Here is a 20,423-nt window from a genome sequence, read left to right as displayed (position 1 = left end):
GCTCTGTGCTGACAGCTGGGAGCCAGGAGCCTGCTTCAGATTCTGTGCCTCCCTCTCTCTCTGCCCCTCCCCCACTCGTTCTCTCTTTCTCTCTCTCTCAAAAATAAACATTAAAAAAATTTTTTAAATACTTGTCAAAATAATTCTAAATTTAATTTGGAAAAAATTAATGAAGGCATACTATGTCATACTTCTTATTCAGTTATTTATTCATTTTATTAATTTTGCATTTTACTTGACTTTGCTTTTACAGCTTTATTGCAATATATTTCACATCCCATAAAATTCACCTTCTAAAGTGCACAGACTGGTGGGTTTTAGTATATTCACAAAGCTGTGCCACCATCAGCACTATATAATTTTTCAACACTCCAAAAATAAACCCTTGTACCCACTAGTAGTCACTCACCTTTTCCATCCTCCACCCCCTACCCAACCCAGCCCCAGGTAAATTTTTTTTAAGTAAGTTCTACACCCAAATTGGGGCTTGAACTCATGACCCCAAGATCAAGAGTCGCATGCTTTACCAACTGAGCCACCCAGAGCACCTCCCCCCCCCCCCAGTAAATATTAATCATTCTGTCCCTACCATCTGTCTATTCTGGAAATTTTATATGAATGGAATTATATCTGGCCTTTTGTGATTGACATCTTTCACTTAACATAATGTTTCCGAGGTTTCTATAGTCAAGAATTTAACCTTGCACAGAGATCTGACCTTTGTCCTCAGCTTCTGGGGAATAATTTCTAAGCTCTTGAAATGTCATGCTTAAGAGGAGCATCGTTGTTTGCCTGGGAGTCTTGGGTCACCAGATTGTCTAAAAATATAATTTAGGGTGGGTACTGGGCACATCAAATAGTCAGGGTAGGGGATGGCCAGAAAGTCCAGCAATGTGCTTTAGTGTAGGGGTCTAGGTTACCCAGTATCAGTAGATGTCTGGAGGGGCTATAGACTGAGATCAGCCACATAAGCAATCAGTCACGCCTACATGATGGAGACCCAGTAAAAACTTTGGATGTCAGGGCTCAGGTGAGCTTGCCTGGTTGGCAATAATCCCTGAAGACTGTCATGTATCATTGCCAGGAGAGCAATGCTGTCCTGGCTACACGGGGAGAGGACAGCTGGTTGCTTCATATTTGGAATCCTCCTGGATTCTGCCCTATGCATTTCTTTCTTCCCTTAGCTGATCTGAATCTAGATCCTTTTCCTGTAATAAGCCATGAGGATAACACCTTTCAGTGAGTTCTGTGTGTCCCTCTAACGAATTATCAAAACTAAGAGGCAGGTGCCAGGGTAGCTCAGTTGGTTAAGCATCCCAACTCTTGATTTCAGCTCAGGACATGACCTCACAGTTCATGAGGCTGAGCCCTGCGTTGGGCTCTGCACTGACAGAACTGTGGAGATCATGAACTGAGCCAAAACCAAGAGTCAGAGGCTTAACCCGCTGAGCCACCCAGGTGCCCCGCCCCATTCTTGCTTTTGTTTCCTTTGCCTACAGAGACATATCTGGAAAGAAATTGCTAGGTCCTATGTCAAAGAGGTTACTGTCCGTGTTCTCTTCTAGGATATTTATGGTTTCAAGTCTCATGTTTAGATCTTTAATATATTTTAAATTTATTTTTGTGCATGGTGTAAGAAAGTGGTCCAGTTTCATTCTTTTGCATGTTGCTGTCTAGTGTTCCCAATACCATTTGTTGAAGAGACTGTCTTTTACCCATTGGATATTCTTTCCTGTTTTGTCAAAGATTAATTGACCATGTAATTGAGGGTTCATTTCTGGATTTTCGATTCTGTTCCATTGACCTATGTGTCTATTTTTGTGCCAGTTCCATACTGTTTTGATTACTTCAGCTTTGTAATATAACGTGAAGTCTGGAATTGTGATGCCTCCAGCTTTGCTTTTCTTCTTCAAGGTTGTCTTGGCTATCTGGGGTCTTTTGTGGTTCCATACAAATTTTAGGACTGCTTGTTCTCACTCTGTGAAAAATGCTGGTAGTAAACCTAAAGCCAGCCGAAAGAAGGAAATCATAAAGATTAGAGCAGAAATCAATGATATAGAAACTAAAAAAAAAACCAATAGAACAGATCAATGAAACCAGGAGCTGTACTTTGAAAAAAGTACTAAAACTGAGAAACCTCTAGCTAGACTCATGAAAAAGAAAAGAGAAAGGACCCAAATAAATAAAATCACAAATGAGAGAGGAGAAATAACAACCAACATCACAGAAATGCAAACAGTTATAAGTAAGCAAACTGAGAGAGAAGTTAGGTTGATGAAGTTTTGGGGTGATGGGGAGTTCTTGGGGTCTGGAGCCAATAGCCAGGAAAGAATTCTAAAGATATCTTTGGTGTAAAAAGGTGATTTTATTAAAGCATGGGGACAGGACCCATTGGCAGGAAGAGCTGCACTGGGGTCCTGACAGGTAACTCATTATATACCCTCAGGTTAGGAGGGGATCAGGGATAGAGCAAGTCTCTAAGGTATTTTGGAAGCAAGGTTTCTAGGACCTTGAGGGGCTAGCCGTTGATAGGAAAACGCCATTTATTACCGTTTAATAAAACCTCAGTCACGAGACCCTTCAGGTGTATATGGGGGGCCATAAGCTTGGAGCATGATTGCCAGCATATATCTTGAGAAGTTGAGATAAAAGAAATTGACTTGCAGGATCCTGGAGTTTGGGATAATGTTAAGCTAAGGTTCTCTTTTGCCCCCAGCAAAATGTCATCCTTGAGGCAGCTAAGGTCCTAGAGAGAGGTCACTCTGCCGGTCTCAAGGACTTGTCAATGGGCTCTAGTCAGTAAGGGAATTTAATTTTTCATTTGCCTTAGTTTCCCACTTCACCATGGCAAGCACTTAAACCCCTTTCCTTTGTTCTCGGGTAGCCAGGAGTATCTGAGGAATATCACACATATTCCACCTGGGGGTCGGGGGGGGGGGGGGTTTGTGCTAGCTTGTTCTTTGTCCCTTAGCCTGCCTCATGCTCCCTCATCAAGGTGGCATGCCCAGGACGCACAGCTAGTAAATAAGCGAGTCGGGAGAGGAGCTTCAGAATCTGTGTGTTTAACCACTTTGGACACTGACTTCACAATCTGTGTGTTTAACCACTCCACCCTGTCACCTCACTTGCGGCTACAGAGTCACAGCTAGTTAGGAATCAGGTTAGGTCCTCGCTTCTGTGAGAATGAATTTTCCCCTCTACCTGGAATACCAAGAGTGGAGTGAGCAGATGGGTCCTGGCCAACTGGAGCAGCACCAATTCTGACCCATGTGGGGCCCTCCGTTTTGAGCTGCTAATACCTGGGTAAGGAGGGCTGTGTGGCAGGAAGACCCAGCACAGAGGAACACAAACCCCCTCACCTACACAACTGAATAAAGGGCTTGGCCTCGGGGTATAATATCATATTACTTGTGCAGTAGATTTGCCTTCTTAATTATGTTTTGCCAAGATTGTTATTAAAGTCAGTTGCTCTTCTGCATATATCCCAAGGACAGTGAGGGACCATGACTGGTAGAAATGCTTCACACGCAGGTGCTTCTGTGAGAAACGAGAGTGGATGGTAGAAACACTTCTCCGCCCCTTTCTTTCAATTCAGCATCCCTGGTCTTGGTCGGTATCTTACGGACTTCCCATGTTAATTACTTTAACCTTGTCCTCAGTGGCCTCCTTTGTCTCTCATCACCATAGAAACCCACTCGGACTTAAGAACTGTCTTTATTGCCAGTTTCTGTGACCCAGCCCTCTATTTTAGCCCTCCTTCAGCTCCAAATCACCTGCTGAATTAAATCTAAGCTCCTTGATCTTGGCTTCTGGGACCTTGTCTAATTTGCTGCTCTTTTATACTCTTTCTAGAAATAATACATTCCTGGAGCAGAGGTTAAAGCAGATCAATGTCAACCAAAATATTAACAGTAATAACTAATATATTTACATAGTGCTTTAGAGTTGAGTAAAACATATTCACCTGCACTACCTCAATTAAACACTCCATGATAGATGTACAGCATGTAACACGATCAGCATATTAAGTTTAATAAAATCGGGGCCCAGAGAAGCATCTCGACTGATGAGGAGAACAATGGCAAAAGAAATGTAGATAAAATTAAATATCCTTACTACTTGTAGCCCATTGATAAATTATTAAGACAGGCAGAGTATGACATTCCTCAAGGAACTCACAACTGCCTTAATGTTAATGTTTTGCTAGAGGCAGAAAGCAAGCTCAGTTTGACTATAGCCAGACCTCCAGGATCCCGTAAGTCTTCTTTAACATATAAAAATCTCATCAGAAATTTCCTTTATCTCTACTCGCCCTCGCCCCCCCCCCCAACTTAAAAGTATACAATCAATCATTCCTCACAATCCCAATGCAGTTCTTCCTGCCCTCGGGTCCTGTCTCCATGCTTTCATAAAAATGCCTTTTGCACCGTAAAGCCTCAAGAATTGTTTCTACACCGTTCACTCCTAGTCCATGTCACATAGACCATGATAACACAGTTTATTGGTGAAGCTATAGCCTGAATTTATATCTTCAGACTCCTACTGTGCTTGTTACATTACACAATGTGATCGATAATCCTGCATTTACCAAAATAGTTGTTTTGTATTTTTTTTTTCCTTTTGGCTTACATGCTGTGACAGACAAGATTCTAAGATCTATCCCAAGATCTCCTCCCTGCCCACCCCTTAGGTACATGCCCAGCATAATCTCTGGGGCTGTTAATATGAGACAACTGTCCCCTGATTATGTGGTTATATGGCAAAGTTGACTTTTTTTTTAATGCTGACTTTTTTTAAAAAAGCTTTATTTATTTTGATAGAAAGAGAGAGAGAGAACCAGTGGGAGAGGGGCAGAGAGAGAGAGAGAGGGAGAGAGAGAATCCCAAGCAGGCTCTGCACTGTCCATGCAGAGCCTAAAGGGGAACACACAACAGTGAGATCATGACCTGAGCCGAAATTAAGAGTTGGATGTTTAACCAACTAAGCCATCCAGGTGCTCCTAGGTTGACTTTATAATAAAGAGATTATCTGGATCGGCCTGACCTAATCAATGAGCCCTTTAAAAGCAGACAATTTCCTCCACCTGGCGGCAGAAGAGAAAGTTGGAGAGATGTGCCCCAGCTGGCCTGAAAGAAAGCAAATGTCCATGGTGGGAAGGACCTGAGAGTTGCCAGCAGGAGGTGAGAGTCAGCCCCACTGACAGCACACAACAAAACAGGCACCTCAATCTTACAACTGCAAGAAACGAAATTTTGCCAACAACAAGAATGCACTTGTGAATGGGCTTTCCTACAGAACCTCAGCCTGATGAGAATCCAGCCTGGCCAATATTGTGATTTCAGCCTATGATACCCAGGGCAGAGAACCCAATCATGCTGTGCCAGCCTTCTGAACTACAGAAATGTGAGCTAACGAAGGGTGTTGTTTTAAATCACTAAGTTTGTGATAATTTGTTACATAACAATAGAAAATGAACACAGGGGAGCCTGGGTGGCTCAGTAGGTTGAGCGTCTGACTTCAGCTCAGGTCATGATCTCACGGTTCATGAGTTCAAGCCCCGCATTGGGCTCACTGCTATAAGTGTACAGCCCCCTTCAGATTCGCTATCACCCTCTCTCTCTGCTCCTCCCCTGCTCACTCTCTCTCTCAAAAGTGAATAAACATTAAAAAAAGAAGAAAATTAATACATTTTCCATTTCTTTTCTAACAGGGTCATTAGAGCTAGACCAGGCTTTTTTTTTTTTTTTTTTTAATTCTCATTCAGTAAAACTGACTTTTTTGGTATACAGTCCTATGAATTTTAACACATGTATAGATGCATGTAACCACCATCACAATCAGAATACAAAACAATTCCATCACCCAAAAAAACTTCCTTGTGGGGGTCACATCTGTCCCCCACCCTTAATTCCTGGCAACCACTCTCTGTCACTTGAGTTTTATCTTTTCAAGAATAACTGCATGGAATTCTATACAGTTAACCCTTGAACAACATAGGTTTAAATCACACGGTCCACTTATACGTGGACTTTTGAAAATACAATACAGTACTGTAAGTGTATCTTCTCTTATGATTTTCTTAATAACATTTTCTTTTTTCTAGTTCACCATATTGTAAGTTTTAAGTTACTTTATCTTTTTTAAATCTTTTTTTAAGTTTATTTTTATTTATTTTGAGAGAGAGAGAGAGAGAGCAGGGGAGGAGCAGAGAGAGAGAAGGGAGAAAGAATCCCAAGCAGAATCCCAAGCCCTGATGTGCAGCTCAGACCCACAAACCGTGCAATCATGACCTGAGCTGAAATCAAAAGTTGAATGCTTAACCGACTGAGTAACCCAGGAGCCCCTTAAGTTATTTTATCTTATTTTAAGTAATAGTAGTTAGGTTTTCAGGGATTCAAATTTAGATAAGGATTTTTGACTGCATGGAGGGTTGATGTCTCTAATTAATCCTTGCATTGTTCAAGGGCCAACTTTAATATATGTTTTTAAGATTGGCTTCTTTCACTCAGCATGATGCCTTTCAGATTCATCAAAGTTATGTGTATTAACAGTTCATAGAATAGCAAATTAACACAAAAAAATTGTTTAATTTTTAAGAGAGAGAGAGAGAATGCGAGCAGGGGGAGGGGCAGAGAGAGAGGGAGACATAGAATCCGATGCTGGCTCCAGGCTCTGAGCTGTCAATACAGAGCCTGACGCCGGGCTCGAACCCACCAACAATGAGATCATGACCGAAGCCGAAGTCAGACTTTTTTTTTAATATTTATTTATTTTGGGAGGAGAGTGCAAGCTGGGGAGGGGCAGAGAGAGGGGGACAGAGGATCTAAAGTGGGCTCTGTGCTGATAGGCTGACAACAGTGAGCCCGATGTGTGGCTTGAACTCACAAACCGTGAGATCATGCCCTGAGCCAATATCGGATGCTCAACCGACTGAGCCACCCAGGTGCCCCTAAAAAAAATTTTGTTTAATGTTTGTTTATTTTTAAGAGAGAGAGAGAGAGAGAGAGAGAGAGAGCGAGCGCATGAGAAAGGGAGGGGCAGAAAGAGAGGGAGACACAGAATCCGAAGCAGGCTCCAGGCTCTGAGATGTCAGCACAGAGCCCAACATGGGGCTCGAACTCATGAATTGTGAGATTATGACCTGAGCTGAAGTTGGACGCTTAACCAACTGAGCCACCCAGGCACCCCTAAAACTCTTTATCTAGAAGTTTAAAAACTGGAAAAAAGTAGGTACCTGCCTCAGTCAATATAATATGCAACTCTTAATCTCAGGGTCGTAAGTTCAAGCCCCATACTGCACAGAGTTTACTATTAAAAAAAAAAAAACAACAGAATAAAGTACCAAGAATAAAAGGATATTGACACTAAAAGAGATCTTTGATATTATCTGGGCCCACTCTATGCTTTTACAGATAAAGAGTCTATATCCATTGAGGGGTTGAGGACTTGCCCAACATTGTTCAGGCACAGATGAAGAGAGAGATTCAATCTTCTTTGTAGTAAAGTAAACCATCAAAATCTATTGAGTGTGATAAATGTTAAGACTGGGGGAAGAACAAGTATTACTGGAGCACAGAAAACAAACATTGTATAAAGTCCTTTTCATTGCTAATGATAGAGAATCAATTCAAACTAGCTTAAGCCAACAAAATAATTTATTGGCTCACTTAATTTAAAAAATTCAGGACGGTGGGACACCTGGCTGGCTCAGTCAGAGAAGTGCGTGACTCTTGATCTTGGGGGTGTGAGTCTGAGCCTCATGTTGGGTGTAGAGATTACTTAAATAATTTTTTTTTTTTTAAGTTCAGGATGGTGTGGTCTTCAGGCACTGCTGAATCCAGGAACTTCCATGATGTTGTCAGAGGTCTCAACATCTCTCTTCCCGTCTCTTTACCCTTCTGGTCTCCTTGTTTTTGCATGGTGGCCTCATTCTTTCCTGTCACAGGGTCTTGCTATATGCCAGGATAGATAAATACTGGCAACTCAATCTTATAGCTTCTGATCCAAAAGATAGAGGGATGCTTCCTCTTCATTGATTCTATTGATCAAACTTCTGCCCATTCTTTTTCAGTCTCTTTTACTGGTTTCTCATCTCTCCAATCTCTAAATATGGGAATTCACTCCAGAAGGCTGTCCTTGAAAAATTTCTCTTCTGTAGCTACACTTTCTAGATAATCTCATCTGGTATCATAAATTTACATACCATCTATACTCACAAAGGTCTCCAGCCCAGACCTTTTCCCCTACACTTCAAACTTGTATATACAACTACTTACTTGACAGTTTTACTTGGCTATCTATATCTAACAGCCATTTCAAATGTAAGATGTTCAAAACCAAACTCCTGATCTCCCACAAATATGACTCTCTTGCAGTTTGCCATCATAGTAAATAGCAACTCCATCCCTCTAATTTCTCAAACATAAACCCTCAGAGCCATCCGTGATTATTCTTTCATATTTCACATCAATTCTAGTATTAAAATTTGTTCGTTCTACCTTCGAAATAGATCCAGATTCCAATCTCTTCTTGCCATCTCTGCTACTACCTCCCTCCCTAAACCATCAGCATCTATTCCTGAATTATCACAAAGCCACCCAACTGGTCTCCCTGTTTCCTTTCTTGCTTCTTGGAGTCCACTTTCAACACAGCAGTCATAATGATCTTCTTAAAACATAAATCAGATCATGTGTTTTCTCTGCTCAAAATTTCCAATGTGATTTCCATATACTGCAAAGGAGTGATCTCCACGATACAATAAATGGGATAAAGGCAAGGTAGAAAAAAGTGTGTATGGTATCTACCATATGTCTAGGAAAGGAAAAGGAGCATACAAATATATATGTATTTGTGTCTATTTTTAAATGTAAAGATAAACCATAAAAAATTTTTAAACATTATCTATAAGGAGAGGAAGGGAAAATGACAGAAGAGTCAGGGAAAGAACCTAGACTTCTCTAAATGTACCACCTTGGTAAATTTTGGCTTTGAAACAATGTAACTGTTTCACAAAACTTTTTTTTTTAAGCAACTCCTAAGAATCCAAAGCAAAAAGAAATAAAACTATCAAGTTAGTGGCGTAGTCCCACAGAGAGGAACTATTCCAAGTCTCTTACTTTCTTCCTTTCTTTTTTAAAAAAATCTCTACACCCAACATGTGACTAAGATTTACAATCCTGAGGTCAAGAGCCACATGCTCTACCAATTGAGCCAACCAGGCACACCCTGCCCCAAGTCACTTTAAAGCCGTGCAATTTGACTATACATGCCTAGAGAGATATACTCTAAGGGCAAAAAGAATTGAAAAAAAAATCAGAAACTATTAAGTTTCAATAAGTAATCATATTAGTACTGTTATTCTGAAACTATTTCATAAATACAGTAGGATGAAGCAATTATGTTAATTGATTATGTCATTGCCATTATTGCCAAATGTAATTATGTTAATGCCAATAGGTACCAAGATTTTCAGAAGAGATATGCATATAAAATCAAAGTTAAGCAAAATCTGTGAAATCCTAAGTTTGCCCCAGAAATATTAATATAAATGTATGATGCATTTTCTCAAAAAATATGTGTGTATATCTAAATGTTTTAGTTTTGCCAATTAAAAAGTCTTACAAACAATAATCAACCCAGTAACCATGAATATTTGTAGCATCTAGATTGTCTTCTCTAAATATCACTTTCCTACTTAAAGGAGGGCTCCTTGGAGAAATGACTGATTCCAAGTCTGGGGCAGAAAAAGTACTAGATTAGCCTATAACATCTTGTCACACCAGAAATTGATTCATCCTGGGTAGGGGATGTTGCTGCTTCTGTTCAAAGTAGTGTGTTTGGTTCAGGAAAACTCAAAAAGCTGCACATTTACAGTGTATGCACCTCTCTGTATGTGTGCTATACTGCAACTAAAAGATTGTATCTACTTTTTATCATGGAAAATGTCCAATATATGAGTATAACGAACATCCATTTCCCCATTATCCAGCTTGAACAGTGATCAAAAATGGCTATTCTCATTTCATCTGTACTCTACCCACTTCCCTTTCTCCAATATTTGTAAGCAGATTTCATTTATCCTATCAGTTCATCAAATATTATATTTAATCCATAATCTAAGTGAAACATATAAACTACCTAAAACACAAACGTACATAGTATACAAAGGAAGTGTTGTAAAGGTAACTTAACCAAGGATCACACTATCTTCCCAGTAGAGTATTTTGGGGGCGGGGTGTGGAAAGAAAAGTTTCGGGTGTGAATGTTTTTAGAGCGTCCTAAAACTCTCCATTCGACGGTCCCACAATTTCCTATTGTTTTAAAACCCTGTCACCCTTTTATTTAACGTTGCTGTTCCCGGGATACTCTTGTATTTGGGATCCCTCCCTACATGGGGAATGAGACTGAGTGGGGAATAAAATAAAGCAGTTTAAAGGGCATCTCTCACCTTCGTTATTTTGCCTAGGGAACGCTGCATCATGTCACAGTGTACATCTGCCTTTCTTAAATGAAGCCCTCATCCCGTTAATAACCAGTCGGTCTGGTTAGGACAGAACCAAAGCGTACTCTTGTCCAAAGAACTACAAATCCCAGAAGGCCTTTCGGCTGAGGCGCTTGCGTATCGCGTGCTTCTTCCTCTCCACTTCTCGTCAAGGGGAAAGACCCGCCCCGCGGTGCTGTCGCTCGCGCTGGAAGAAGCGGAAGAAGATGGCGCTCACCAGGTGGGTTGTTGATTGGGGTCCTCGATACGGAAGGGTCTGGGAGTACCCACCTTTTTCATTTCTCTGCCCACTGTCTCCGGGCGGTGACCTGGCTCAGGGCACAGAGCGACGTGGGCCGCGACCACGGCTAGGCCCTCTTGCCGGCCTCCGGGGCGACTAGGCCTCAGCGAAGCTGGGGTCTTTCCTGAGCGGTTTCCCGGGTTGAGTACCCCCCCGCCCCCACCCCGATTAGAGCCGAAAGCTTCGGCGTGGTGAATAGTTTTTCAGTCTCCGATGGCAAGGAGTCGCACGTGTTTTTCGCTTGAACATCTTGGGGATGTGGCGAGCTCTCCGTCCGGTCCGCGGCTTGCGCGGGCACGGTGGGAATGTGGAGAGCAGTAGCTTATTTGGGCGGAGTGAAGCGGCGGGAGGTGACTGCCCGGCTTAACGGTGGTGGGTCTGCCGAAGTCTCGTCTCTGTCCCGAAACAAGGATTCTTGAAAAAAGCGGGCCCGGTGCTGGACAGAGATTTTAAATTAGCTACTGTAGTGGCCGCTGCGTGCTAATAAGGCGTCGCTGCTCTGCACTATAACTTTGGACCTTAGAATTTCTTCCGTAGATAGAACCGCTTCAGATTTTTGCTGTTCCCGGTTGCCTTGGTAACCGCATATAAAGTGGTCCCCGCCTTTGAGAAAAATATGTTTAAGTGGGAGATTCCGAGGAGTTATGTAACTACTACTGGTGTGCGACCTTGCTGCCCCATCTAAGTGGAAAAACTTTCCATGCGAATGCAAGCAGGAAAAGTTGAGTTGTCTAAGTTCGTCGTAAAGAAAGTAATCATTTTAGGACATAAGCTTGAGTTCTCTAAACACATTTGATTCTCCTTCTATTTAATTTTCCTGGCTGATGAATCCTAAAAAAGTTTTAAGCAGAAAATTCTTGGGGGAATTAGGTTTGGGTTCCTTGCTTTATCCTGGGGGTTGTGTATATACAAAAGGAAATCTAACAGTCTTTTCAGGGAAGATGGGGGTACAAGGCATACAGATATGAAAGAAGTAAGGGCACACAAATGCTCGCTTGTGTAGTACTAACCTTAAGTGCAAAAAGAATTAGATGAAATGAGTTGAATGGACTGGGAGTTTTCTTTAGTAAATGTTACAAACAGCAGACTTTTGAGTGCACCTCCAGGTGGGAGGCACAGTGGCAAAGATTACTAGAGTTACGAGTAAAGGTTTTGTGGAAAAGCTGGAATTTGAAAAGGACACACAGGAAAAATAACATGTCGTGGGTATTGTGTGCTTAAAATTGCAGTGACAGGGTGCAGTCTTCAAATGACTAGTCTTGGGGACTACATAGTGTTCTGATTTTGTTGAGTTCTGACTAATTTGATTTTTAGAGGTGGTCTCAAGTTTCCAGGTGAAGTGTTATTTATCTCCAAGATCTACCAAGGATTCTTAACAGCAGAGACTTGACGGAACTGATATGTTATAGTCTTGGTGTCACCAGTTATTGTTACTAAAGACTGAAAGTCCTACTGATTAAGTTTTCTAAATTCAAGTATATTTAAGGTTATGTGTCTAATAACATCACTTGCATTTAGTATGCTTTATTTAGTAAAGGGGGAGGGTAGACTAAGTTGTCTCAACACTAGCACTGTTGACATTTTGGGCTGGATAATTCATTCTGGTATGGGGCTGTCCTGTGTATAGTAAGATGTTTAGCAATATCTTTGGCTTCCTCCCACTAGATGCCAGTGATACTACCCCCATTCTCTACCCCCAAGTCTTGACAATCTTAATGAATTGTATGTATCTAGGTATTATCATACGCCTGCATTGTAAATATTTTGCCCCCCAGTTGAGAACCACTGAAGTAGCCTTTCGGCCTGCATATGCAGCCCACTCTGTACCCCTTTCCCCTACCCTGCTACTGCAGGAGTGTGCCTCTTTGTAGGAATGTCATCCTTTACAAGGAACTGCAAATTTAAGACCCTCTGGAAGGCTAGAGTATGTTCAGACCCTAATCCAGGCCAGGTAACCTGTTTATTGGATTGTCTGAATTCTCCACTTTGACAGGCTGCCTGCCTTTTGATCATTTTAGTGACCAGTTCCTCCAGCAGAAGGTAAAGAGAAGAGTAAAATAAGTAAATATTGTAGCTTCTTTGGAACTGTCTTTGTATGCCTTCTATGTACTGGATATACATGGTATACTGAAAATAAGTATGGTAGAAACCCAAAACTTTTGGCTCCGTTCATCCATTCATCCATCCTTCAGTTAGTACATATTTGTTGAGGATCTACCATGTGCCAGGCACTATTCTAGTGCTGGTTTTACAGTATTAAATCAGTGTTGCAAACTCCTTATTTTCAAAGAGCTTACATTCTAGGAGAGATAGACTATATATGAGTAAACAAATCAATACAATTTCAGATAGGAATTACTAGAAATAAAAATGAAAGGACAAAGAGTGACTCAAAATGTGGAGTGGGGTCCTGTTTTGGACAAGGTGGTCAGAAAACAGCTGTGGAGAGGTATAAATGAGCAGACAAGAATGCTAAGAAGCAAGGACTAAAAGATCTAGGAGGGGTGTGTGGCTGGCCCACTTGGTACAGCTTGAGACTCTTGGTCTCAGGGTTGTAAGTTCAAGCCCCACATTGGGTGTGGAGATTACTTAAAAATAAAATCTTTAGGGGCACCTGGGTGGCTCAGTCGGTTAAGCGTCCGACTTCGGCTCAGGTCATGATCTCACAGTTCGTGAGTTCGAGCCCCGCATCGGGCTCTGTGCTGACAGCTTAGAGCCTGGAGCCTGCTTCAAATTCTATGTCTCCCTCTCTCTCTGCTCCTTCCCCGCTCATGCTCTGTCTCTCTCTCCTTCAAAAATAAATAAAAACATTAAAAAAATTTTTTTAAACAAAATCTTTTAAAATGAATGAATGAATGAATGATCTAGGAAAGAGTTTTCCATAAAAGCACTACAGGAAAGAATGTTCTTAAATAAATTTTATGGTAGATGGAATAGCAAATGTAAAGATCTTGAGATGGCAAAAGGAAAGGCAATAAGATTGTAGTGACATAAAGATGGTGAGTGCAAAGGGCAGAGTGAATTTAGTTCTGCAAACATATAAGTAGCCCTCGCTGTGAGCTGGACAGTGCCTAGAGAGTTAGGGATGAAACGAAGCAGAAGCCATGATTCCTGCAAGTTGCTCAGTCTGGCGAGAGAAAGAGGTAAATGAGTAGATGATTGTGATACAGTAAGATAAATGTTATAGTAGTGGCACACAGAGTGTCTTGTGGGAGCATGGGTGGGGCGCAACTGATCCAAATTGGTGGAATCACGGAATGGCTCCGCATAATCAAGTATGTATGGAACAATATGCATTGATGAGTATTTAGACACTGTGCCAAGGGGGTCATAGATTTTCACATTTACTACTTAGAGCAACTCTGTGACGTAGGTGGTCTTTTGATCTGTCATTACAGATGAGAAAACAGAGGTTCAGAGAGATAAGTAACTTATCTGGGTTACTACCTGGTATAGGTTGGATTTGAACTCTGAGCTCTTAACTGTCACACTCCTGACATTCTGGACTGGATTAGAACCCTCTGATGTATACCGTCATAGCACTGTACACTTTTCCTTCATCGTTTGATACAATTTGTAATTAGGGAATTGTGTAAGCATTTGATTGTCTCTCCTCTGCAAGGCTGTAACCTCTCTCTTATAGTCTCATTGCTTACATAGCACAGTACCTGCACCCAAGTGATCAATAAATATTTTGAATAAATAAGTTCTGCTTATCCAAATATGCTTAGTCGCCAAGAATCACAAAGGAACCCTAACTTTTCCATTAAACATATCAATTTACTAGAATCTTTCTGTGATACTTTGGGGTATCTCTATAATAACATTTATCATACTTGAAAGTTGTTAAGAATAGCTTGGTAAAAAGGCTGCTGTGATTAAAGAATGACAAACTACGTCTTTAGAATTTCTCCTTTGAATCTTTGACCTCTCAAGTTTTAAATTGCATTCTAAATTAGATACCTTTGGGAAAACACACTCATATATGCAACTTGTGTTTTCTTTCTTTTATGCACCTCTTTGTTACATTCAGTGCTAATCCTTATTATTTTTTTTTGTTGTTGTCGTTGACATTAAAATAGTTAAAAGTAAGAAGAATAAGAGTAAAGTAGTTAAAAATAAGGAGTATAAAAGTAGTAAAGGCACTAAGACACCATATACTGGACAGTTGGCCCCTGGGTAATTGAGAATGTTTTCTTGCTTGTTACAAGAAAAGAGATGTGGAAGCGTAACCACTGAGTAGTTTATCTATTATATGAAATATCTGTTAGTTTTTTATTATGGGCATCATTTGCCTGCATCTTAGTCAAATGTTTTTACTGTATGTCTCTGAGCGTTTATTTCTTTCCAGGCAAAGTAAAATGACTGATATTAAATACTGCCATGAATCATTGAAATGTTTGCTTTTTTGCTTAAGGGAAAAAGTATTATGGTAAAATAGTCTCTGATGGCCAAATTGCAATGATCAAATGTAGGAGTTTTTTTTTAATCTGACTTTTATTATCTTTGCTTATAGCTTTTTACCTGCACCTACTCAGCTATCTCAGGACCAGCTTGAGGCTGAAGAAAAGGCAAGATCTCAGAGATCACGACAGACCTCACTGGTCTCCTCCCGAAGAGAACCTCCTCCATACGGGTACCGGAAAGGCTGGATACCTCGGTTATTAGAGGTAAATAATTGTGTTAACGTTTATTATAATACCCTTGTAAAATACCCTAGAACCTCTGCACATGAATGCCAATATGCTAGAAATCCTGGTCGTGAGTTCCTAAGACATATACTCCTTTTAGAGGATTGATCTTTTTCTTCTGGCTTATTACCACTTCTTTGTGATCATAAGAGAATTGTACCTGTTTATGTCTCTTCTTATGTCCAACTATTAAACATGTACAAAAGAAATTAGCATACTCTCTATAAATCCAGGGATTACTGCATATGGAAAATAATGGGAAAGTAAGGAGAAAATGAAAAGAAGAGTTCATGTTCGGGTGCCTTTCCCTCCCTTCTCCCCACATACACAATGCCACGTAACCCTGAAGAGACAGCCTTCCTCCAGGGAAAACTCCAGCAGCATTTCTATTTCTGATTTCCTTCTTGTCAAGTATATTGGAAAGAGCATGGGCGAGAAGTTTAAAAGAATAAGTGAAAATAAGTGTTTTTGCATCATAGCTATGCTGCTTACTATTTGTGTGACACTGGGCAGATTCTGCCCCTCTTTATCAGTTTTCTTGTCTTCAATTTGAGAATATTAATATATGTCTAATATACATATTAGATAAATATTTTAGAAGGTATAAAAGAATTTGATGGTTGATTTGGAGGCAGTGAGGGAGAAAGAAGACTCTGAAATGATCTTTTTATATTTCTAGCTTATTTCCAAAAAACAAACTTCTTTGGTAGTACCTATCTTCCTAATTACTCTGTATCCTTTAGAGCAGATCAATACATACTCTTTTCCCTAATTCCAGGGTAGTCTTCCCATGCTTGACCACCTTTTTCATCTAGGGAGAAAAGCAAACATTTGAGACAACTATTTTGCCTCCCCAAGACTACTTCCTCTTTGATCAAGCCTTTTTCTTCTCTGTCTCTCAGTATTCATTCTGACTCCTGCAAATTTCTCTCTTCCACTTCCCAAGGAATGTGCCTACCCTATTAAAAATCTTTGTGCCTATACCATTCATGTTTGTACACAATTATTTTCATTTTATCACTCTGTTACATTCTGTCCTTTTATGGTTGTGATTTTTACCTTACAAATGTGAAGGGATTGTGCCCTCAACTTTTTTTCGTATGCCTCCAAGTGCAGATCATGGTGAACTAAGTATTCATTGGACTGAAATTTGTTGTTGTCTGTATTCTCAGCCTCTCCCATGCTTGGCATTCCCCCTGCCTACCAGAACACTCGATAGAGCCTAAAAGACAAACTTCCAACTAGATCATGTCTTTTAAAAAGTTTCCTTGTTTTTTTCCCTTAGCTGTCCTCTAGTCCTTATTAATTCTAATGTGTGAAAGCCAGTCTTACTAAAATTACTAAGGGTTTTTTGTTGTTACTTTTGTTTTCACTGATAGTGTAATTTGTGAGATGTGGGGCAAAAGAAGATTATTGAGGGGGCTGGAATGCCCTCTTATCTGGGGCAAAAAGGTAGTGATTGACATTATCTGATAGAAGGATAATGTGTCCCTTGAGGGATTATAGATATTCTTCGTTTGCCTCTCAATAGATTACAGAGTGGGGGTAGCAGACATCATTTTACATACAACAGAAACCTCATCCAAAGATTAGGCTTCCATTTTAGCATTATGACATTCAGGTACTTTTTAAAATCTTACTTGACTAAAGGTTTCATACATCTTGGCAGAACAGAACAGTTTATTTGAAAATCAAACCAAAATGGCCAGCCAGTCTGGAAAGACTGTGAATGCTTCTTGAGGGAAGTGAACGTTCTGTGGAGAAAGCATTTTGTTCTAGTGTTCAGAGTAAAAGCTATGATTTTCTGGCAAGCCTAATGACCGCATAATGCCACATCCACAGTCTGAAGTACTTATTATAGTTGAAGAACCCCAGCAGATCTGAGCATATGTCAGATTGATGTCCTGGCTACAGGTAGCACCTTTCTTGGGAATATTTTAACTATTTTCTGCCGAATTCATAAGAAATGTCTCCCTCAGCTTTATTGTTTGTTTTTAGAAATGTCAAAATTTTCTTTAGCAAGTCAGTATATTGTATCTAGGAAATCGCATATCCAGGATCTAATGGAATATTTCTTGAAGGAGGAGGTCTTATAAAAGTAGTTATTTACATAAAATTTTTCATCAAACCCCCTCTAAATGATTAATTTTAATGTTTTTTCCTATCATTTTTTAGTAGTATTGATTTGCCCTTTTTAGAGCTAAAAAGGAAAGAATTTTAGTTCAGTAGAAAATACAGTTTTTTGGAGTCAAAAGATCTGAGTTCAAGTCCTGCCTATGCAGGACATCTTGGGAAAATCACTTAATGTTGCTAAACTTGAATTTTTTCCATATGAAAGTATGATTGTTGAAATACAGGAATTAAATGAGTGTGGATTGTTGAGTGTACAATATAATTCCTAAGCAAATATTACTAAGTTTAACAAAGCTATTTAAAAATTGTATTTAACATTCATATGTTTATTTGACCATCTACCTTTTTTGTAATGTTAAACTTCATCAACAGATGTTACTTAGCTTGTGCTACTTGAGAAGTCTTAGTCTTCTAAGTAATTGCATATCATCACCATTAGAAATGTGGTGAACTCATTTCTAGAGCCTTCCTTTCTATTTATTTGCTTCTCCTGGAACATGAATAAATATGTTATTAAAATCTGGTTCCAAGAAAAAATTCTTTACATTTCTGCCCTGTTATACCTTGACCTTTGCCTCACTAAGAACATTATGTATGCTAAAACTAAAAATCTTTTCTTTGTCCTAAACGTTCTACTTAATTTCATCCTGTCATGTATATAAAAATCTTTGCCATGGTCTAGAAGCCCTTTCATGATCTGGTGTTTGTCTGCCCATGCAAGGTTATCACTTATGTGTCTGCTCCTCTGTCCCGGTAAGCTCCAGCCTCACTGGACACTTGTTTCCAAGGACATCCCAAGCTTGTTCTTATAGCAGTACCTTCATGCTACTTGCTTTACCTAAAAAATGCTTCCCTCAGATCTTCTCATACCTGATTTCTCATTATTTAGCTTTAACTCACATTACCTCTTCACAAAGGCTGTCCTAGCCGCAGTATCAAAAGTAGACTTTCTAGGGCACTTGGGTGGGTCGGTCAGTTAAGTGTCTGACTCTTGATTTCAGCTCAGATCATGATCTCACAGTTCATGATTCGAGCCCTGCATAGTAGTGCTCTGTGTTGACAGGGCAGAGCCTGCTTGGGATTCTCTCTCCTCTCTCAAAAATAAATCAGTAAGCTTAAAAAAAAAAAAAGGAAGGTAGATTTTCTTTGTAGTCCCATTATATTTTCAAGGCATTTATTACAAGCCAAAGATTAGGCTTTTTACATCTTTGCCCACTGGAATGTACACTGTACAAGACCAGCGACCTCTGTTTCTTTACTGCTGTATCTCTTAGCATCTACTATAACAAGGGCTCAATAATTATTTGATGAATGAATGAATATATCTTGAACCTCAAATTATTAAGTATTCTTTTTATTTCTTTCCTTTTTAATATGTAGGATTTTGGAGATGGCGGTGCTTTTCCAGAGATCCATGTGGCCCAGTATCCACTGGATATGGGACGAAAGAAAAAAATGTCAAATGCGCTGGCCATTCAGGTGGATGCTGAAGGAAAAATTAAATATGATGCAATTGCTCGGCAGGGACAGTCAAAAGACAAGGTAATCCTCTCGTTGATTTTTCCCTCTGTTGATAAATACGTATCTGGCCATTTAGCTTTGTTAAAAGTAGCAATGAGTAGCAGTTAGTACTTAGGCTAACTGAAAATATGACTTCATGATTATATGAACAATGTATTATGACTTCATAACAGCAATGACTTTTTCATTTCAAATCTCCCAAATTGATGATAGCTTATATATACTTAGGGTTTTCACTTATTTGTTTAGCATTTTAAAAACAATTTGAGGGTGCCTGGGTGGCTTAGTCGGTTAGGCCTCCAACTTTGGCTCAGGTCATGCTCTCATAGTTCATGGGTTCAAGTCCCATGTCTGGCTCTGTGCTCACAGTCAGAGACTGGAGCCTGCTTTAGATTCTGTGTCTCCCTCTCCCCTGCTCATGCCCTCCCTCTCTCACTCGCTCGCTCACTCTCCCTCTCTCTCAAAAAATAAACATTAAAAAATAAATAAAAGCAATTTGAAATTGTTAAATTTTGTTTTAAGTTCTTTTATAGTACTAACATTTTTTAAATGCTAGAAAATTGCTAAAAATCTATAATTCTAGCACCCTAAAACACAAAAAATCAAAATTTAGATTTGTTTATAGTCTTCTAATTCTGTCTCATATACTTACAAAGTACTTACATAGATATTTAATTATTTTAATAATTCACTTGAATGTAATGAATTAAACTTTTTTCTCCCCTAAGTATAAAACTGGCACTTGCTGTCCATATTTTTGATGGCCTGCTTACAGGTAATCCAAAGACCAAAAATAAAATTTACTTAAAATAATCTCCTCACAGAGCAGCTACGCTCAGAGCCAAGGAACTGTTTTTAAGAGAAGACCTAGTTTTTTCCCTCGTAAATAAGTACTCCACACATAGGTAAAGATCTCTTTAGAATTGAAGATGTTGCGAAAAATAGTTGAGGGCCTTCAGTACTTGTCCTTTGCCTCTTTCTCTTCCCTAAATGTTTTCATTTTACCCTCTAAAATTGCAGTAATGACCCCATCCTCTACTTCTGCATCATGGGTGCTGAGTTCTTGGGGAAAACAGTTACCCAGTCATGCAAATCTATGTCTCAGGTTTAGACTGCGCTCCCTTGGTGTTCCTCCAAGCTTTAACTCCTACTCCTCTCCGTCCCCTGTCAGCTTACAGGTGACATCTGTTTGCACATAACGACTAGTGGAAGAAAATTGTCTGCTTTCTTTATCCTGCACTTGGCTTTGTGTCTTGACTTTTCCTTTTGTCTCTATGAGAAATGTCTTCGGTCTAAA

General features: G+C 39.9%; 2 protein-coding genes across 2 annotated transcripts in view; one reads left to right on the top strand and one right to left on the bottom strand.

The window, feature by feature from the left end:
- ADCK1 (aarF domain containing kinase 1) overlaps positions 1-10,543 on the bottom strand; it is a 149,327-nt gene extending 138,784 nt beyond the window's left edge. Inside the window, exon 1 of the mRNA XM_042990239.1 lies at positions 10,448-10,543. The gene's annotated coding sequence lies outside the window, so the exon portion shown is untranslated. The remainder of the gene's footprint in view (positions 1-10,447) is intronic.
- Positions 10,544-10,622: 79 nt separating this feature from the next.
- The window catches only part of SNW1 (SNW domain containing 1), a 32,866-nt gene continuing 23,065 nt past the window's right edge, over positions 10,623-20,423 (top strand). Inside the window, exons 1-3 of the mRNA XM_007095008.3 lie at positions 10,623-10,721; positions 15,298-15,451; positions 18,986-19,147. Coding sequence (XP_007095070.1) covers positions 10,708-10,721; positions 15,298-15,451; positions 18,986-19,147 — 330 coding nt within the window. The 5' untranslated portion in view covers positions 10,623-10,707. The remainder of the gene's footprint in view (positions 10,722-15,297; positions 15,452-18,985; positions 19,148-20,423) is intronic.

The sequence above is a fragment of the Panthera tigris genome, chromosome B3 (assembly GCF_018350195.1).
Source record: "Panthera tigris isolate Pti1 chromosome B3, P.tigris_Pti1_mat1.1, whole genome shotgun sequence".
NCBI lineage: Eukaryota > Metazoa > Chordata > Mammalia > Carnivora > Felidae > Panthera > Panthera tigris.
This window is presented reverse-complemented; position numbering and strand designations above follow the sequence as displayed.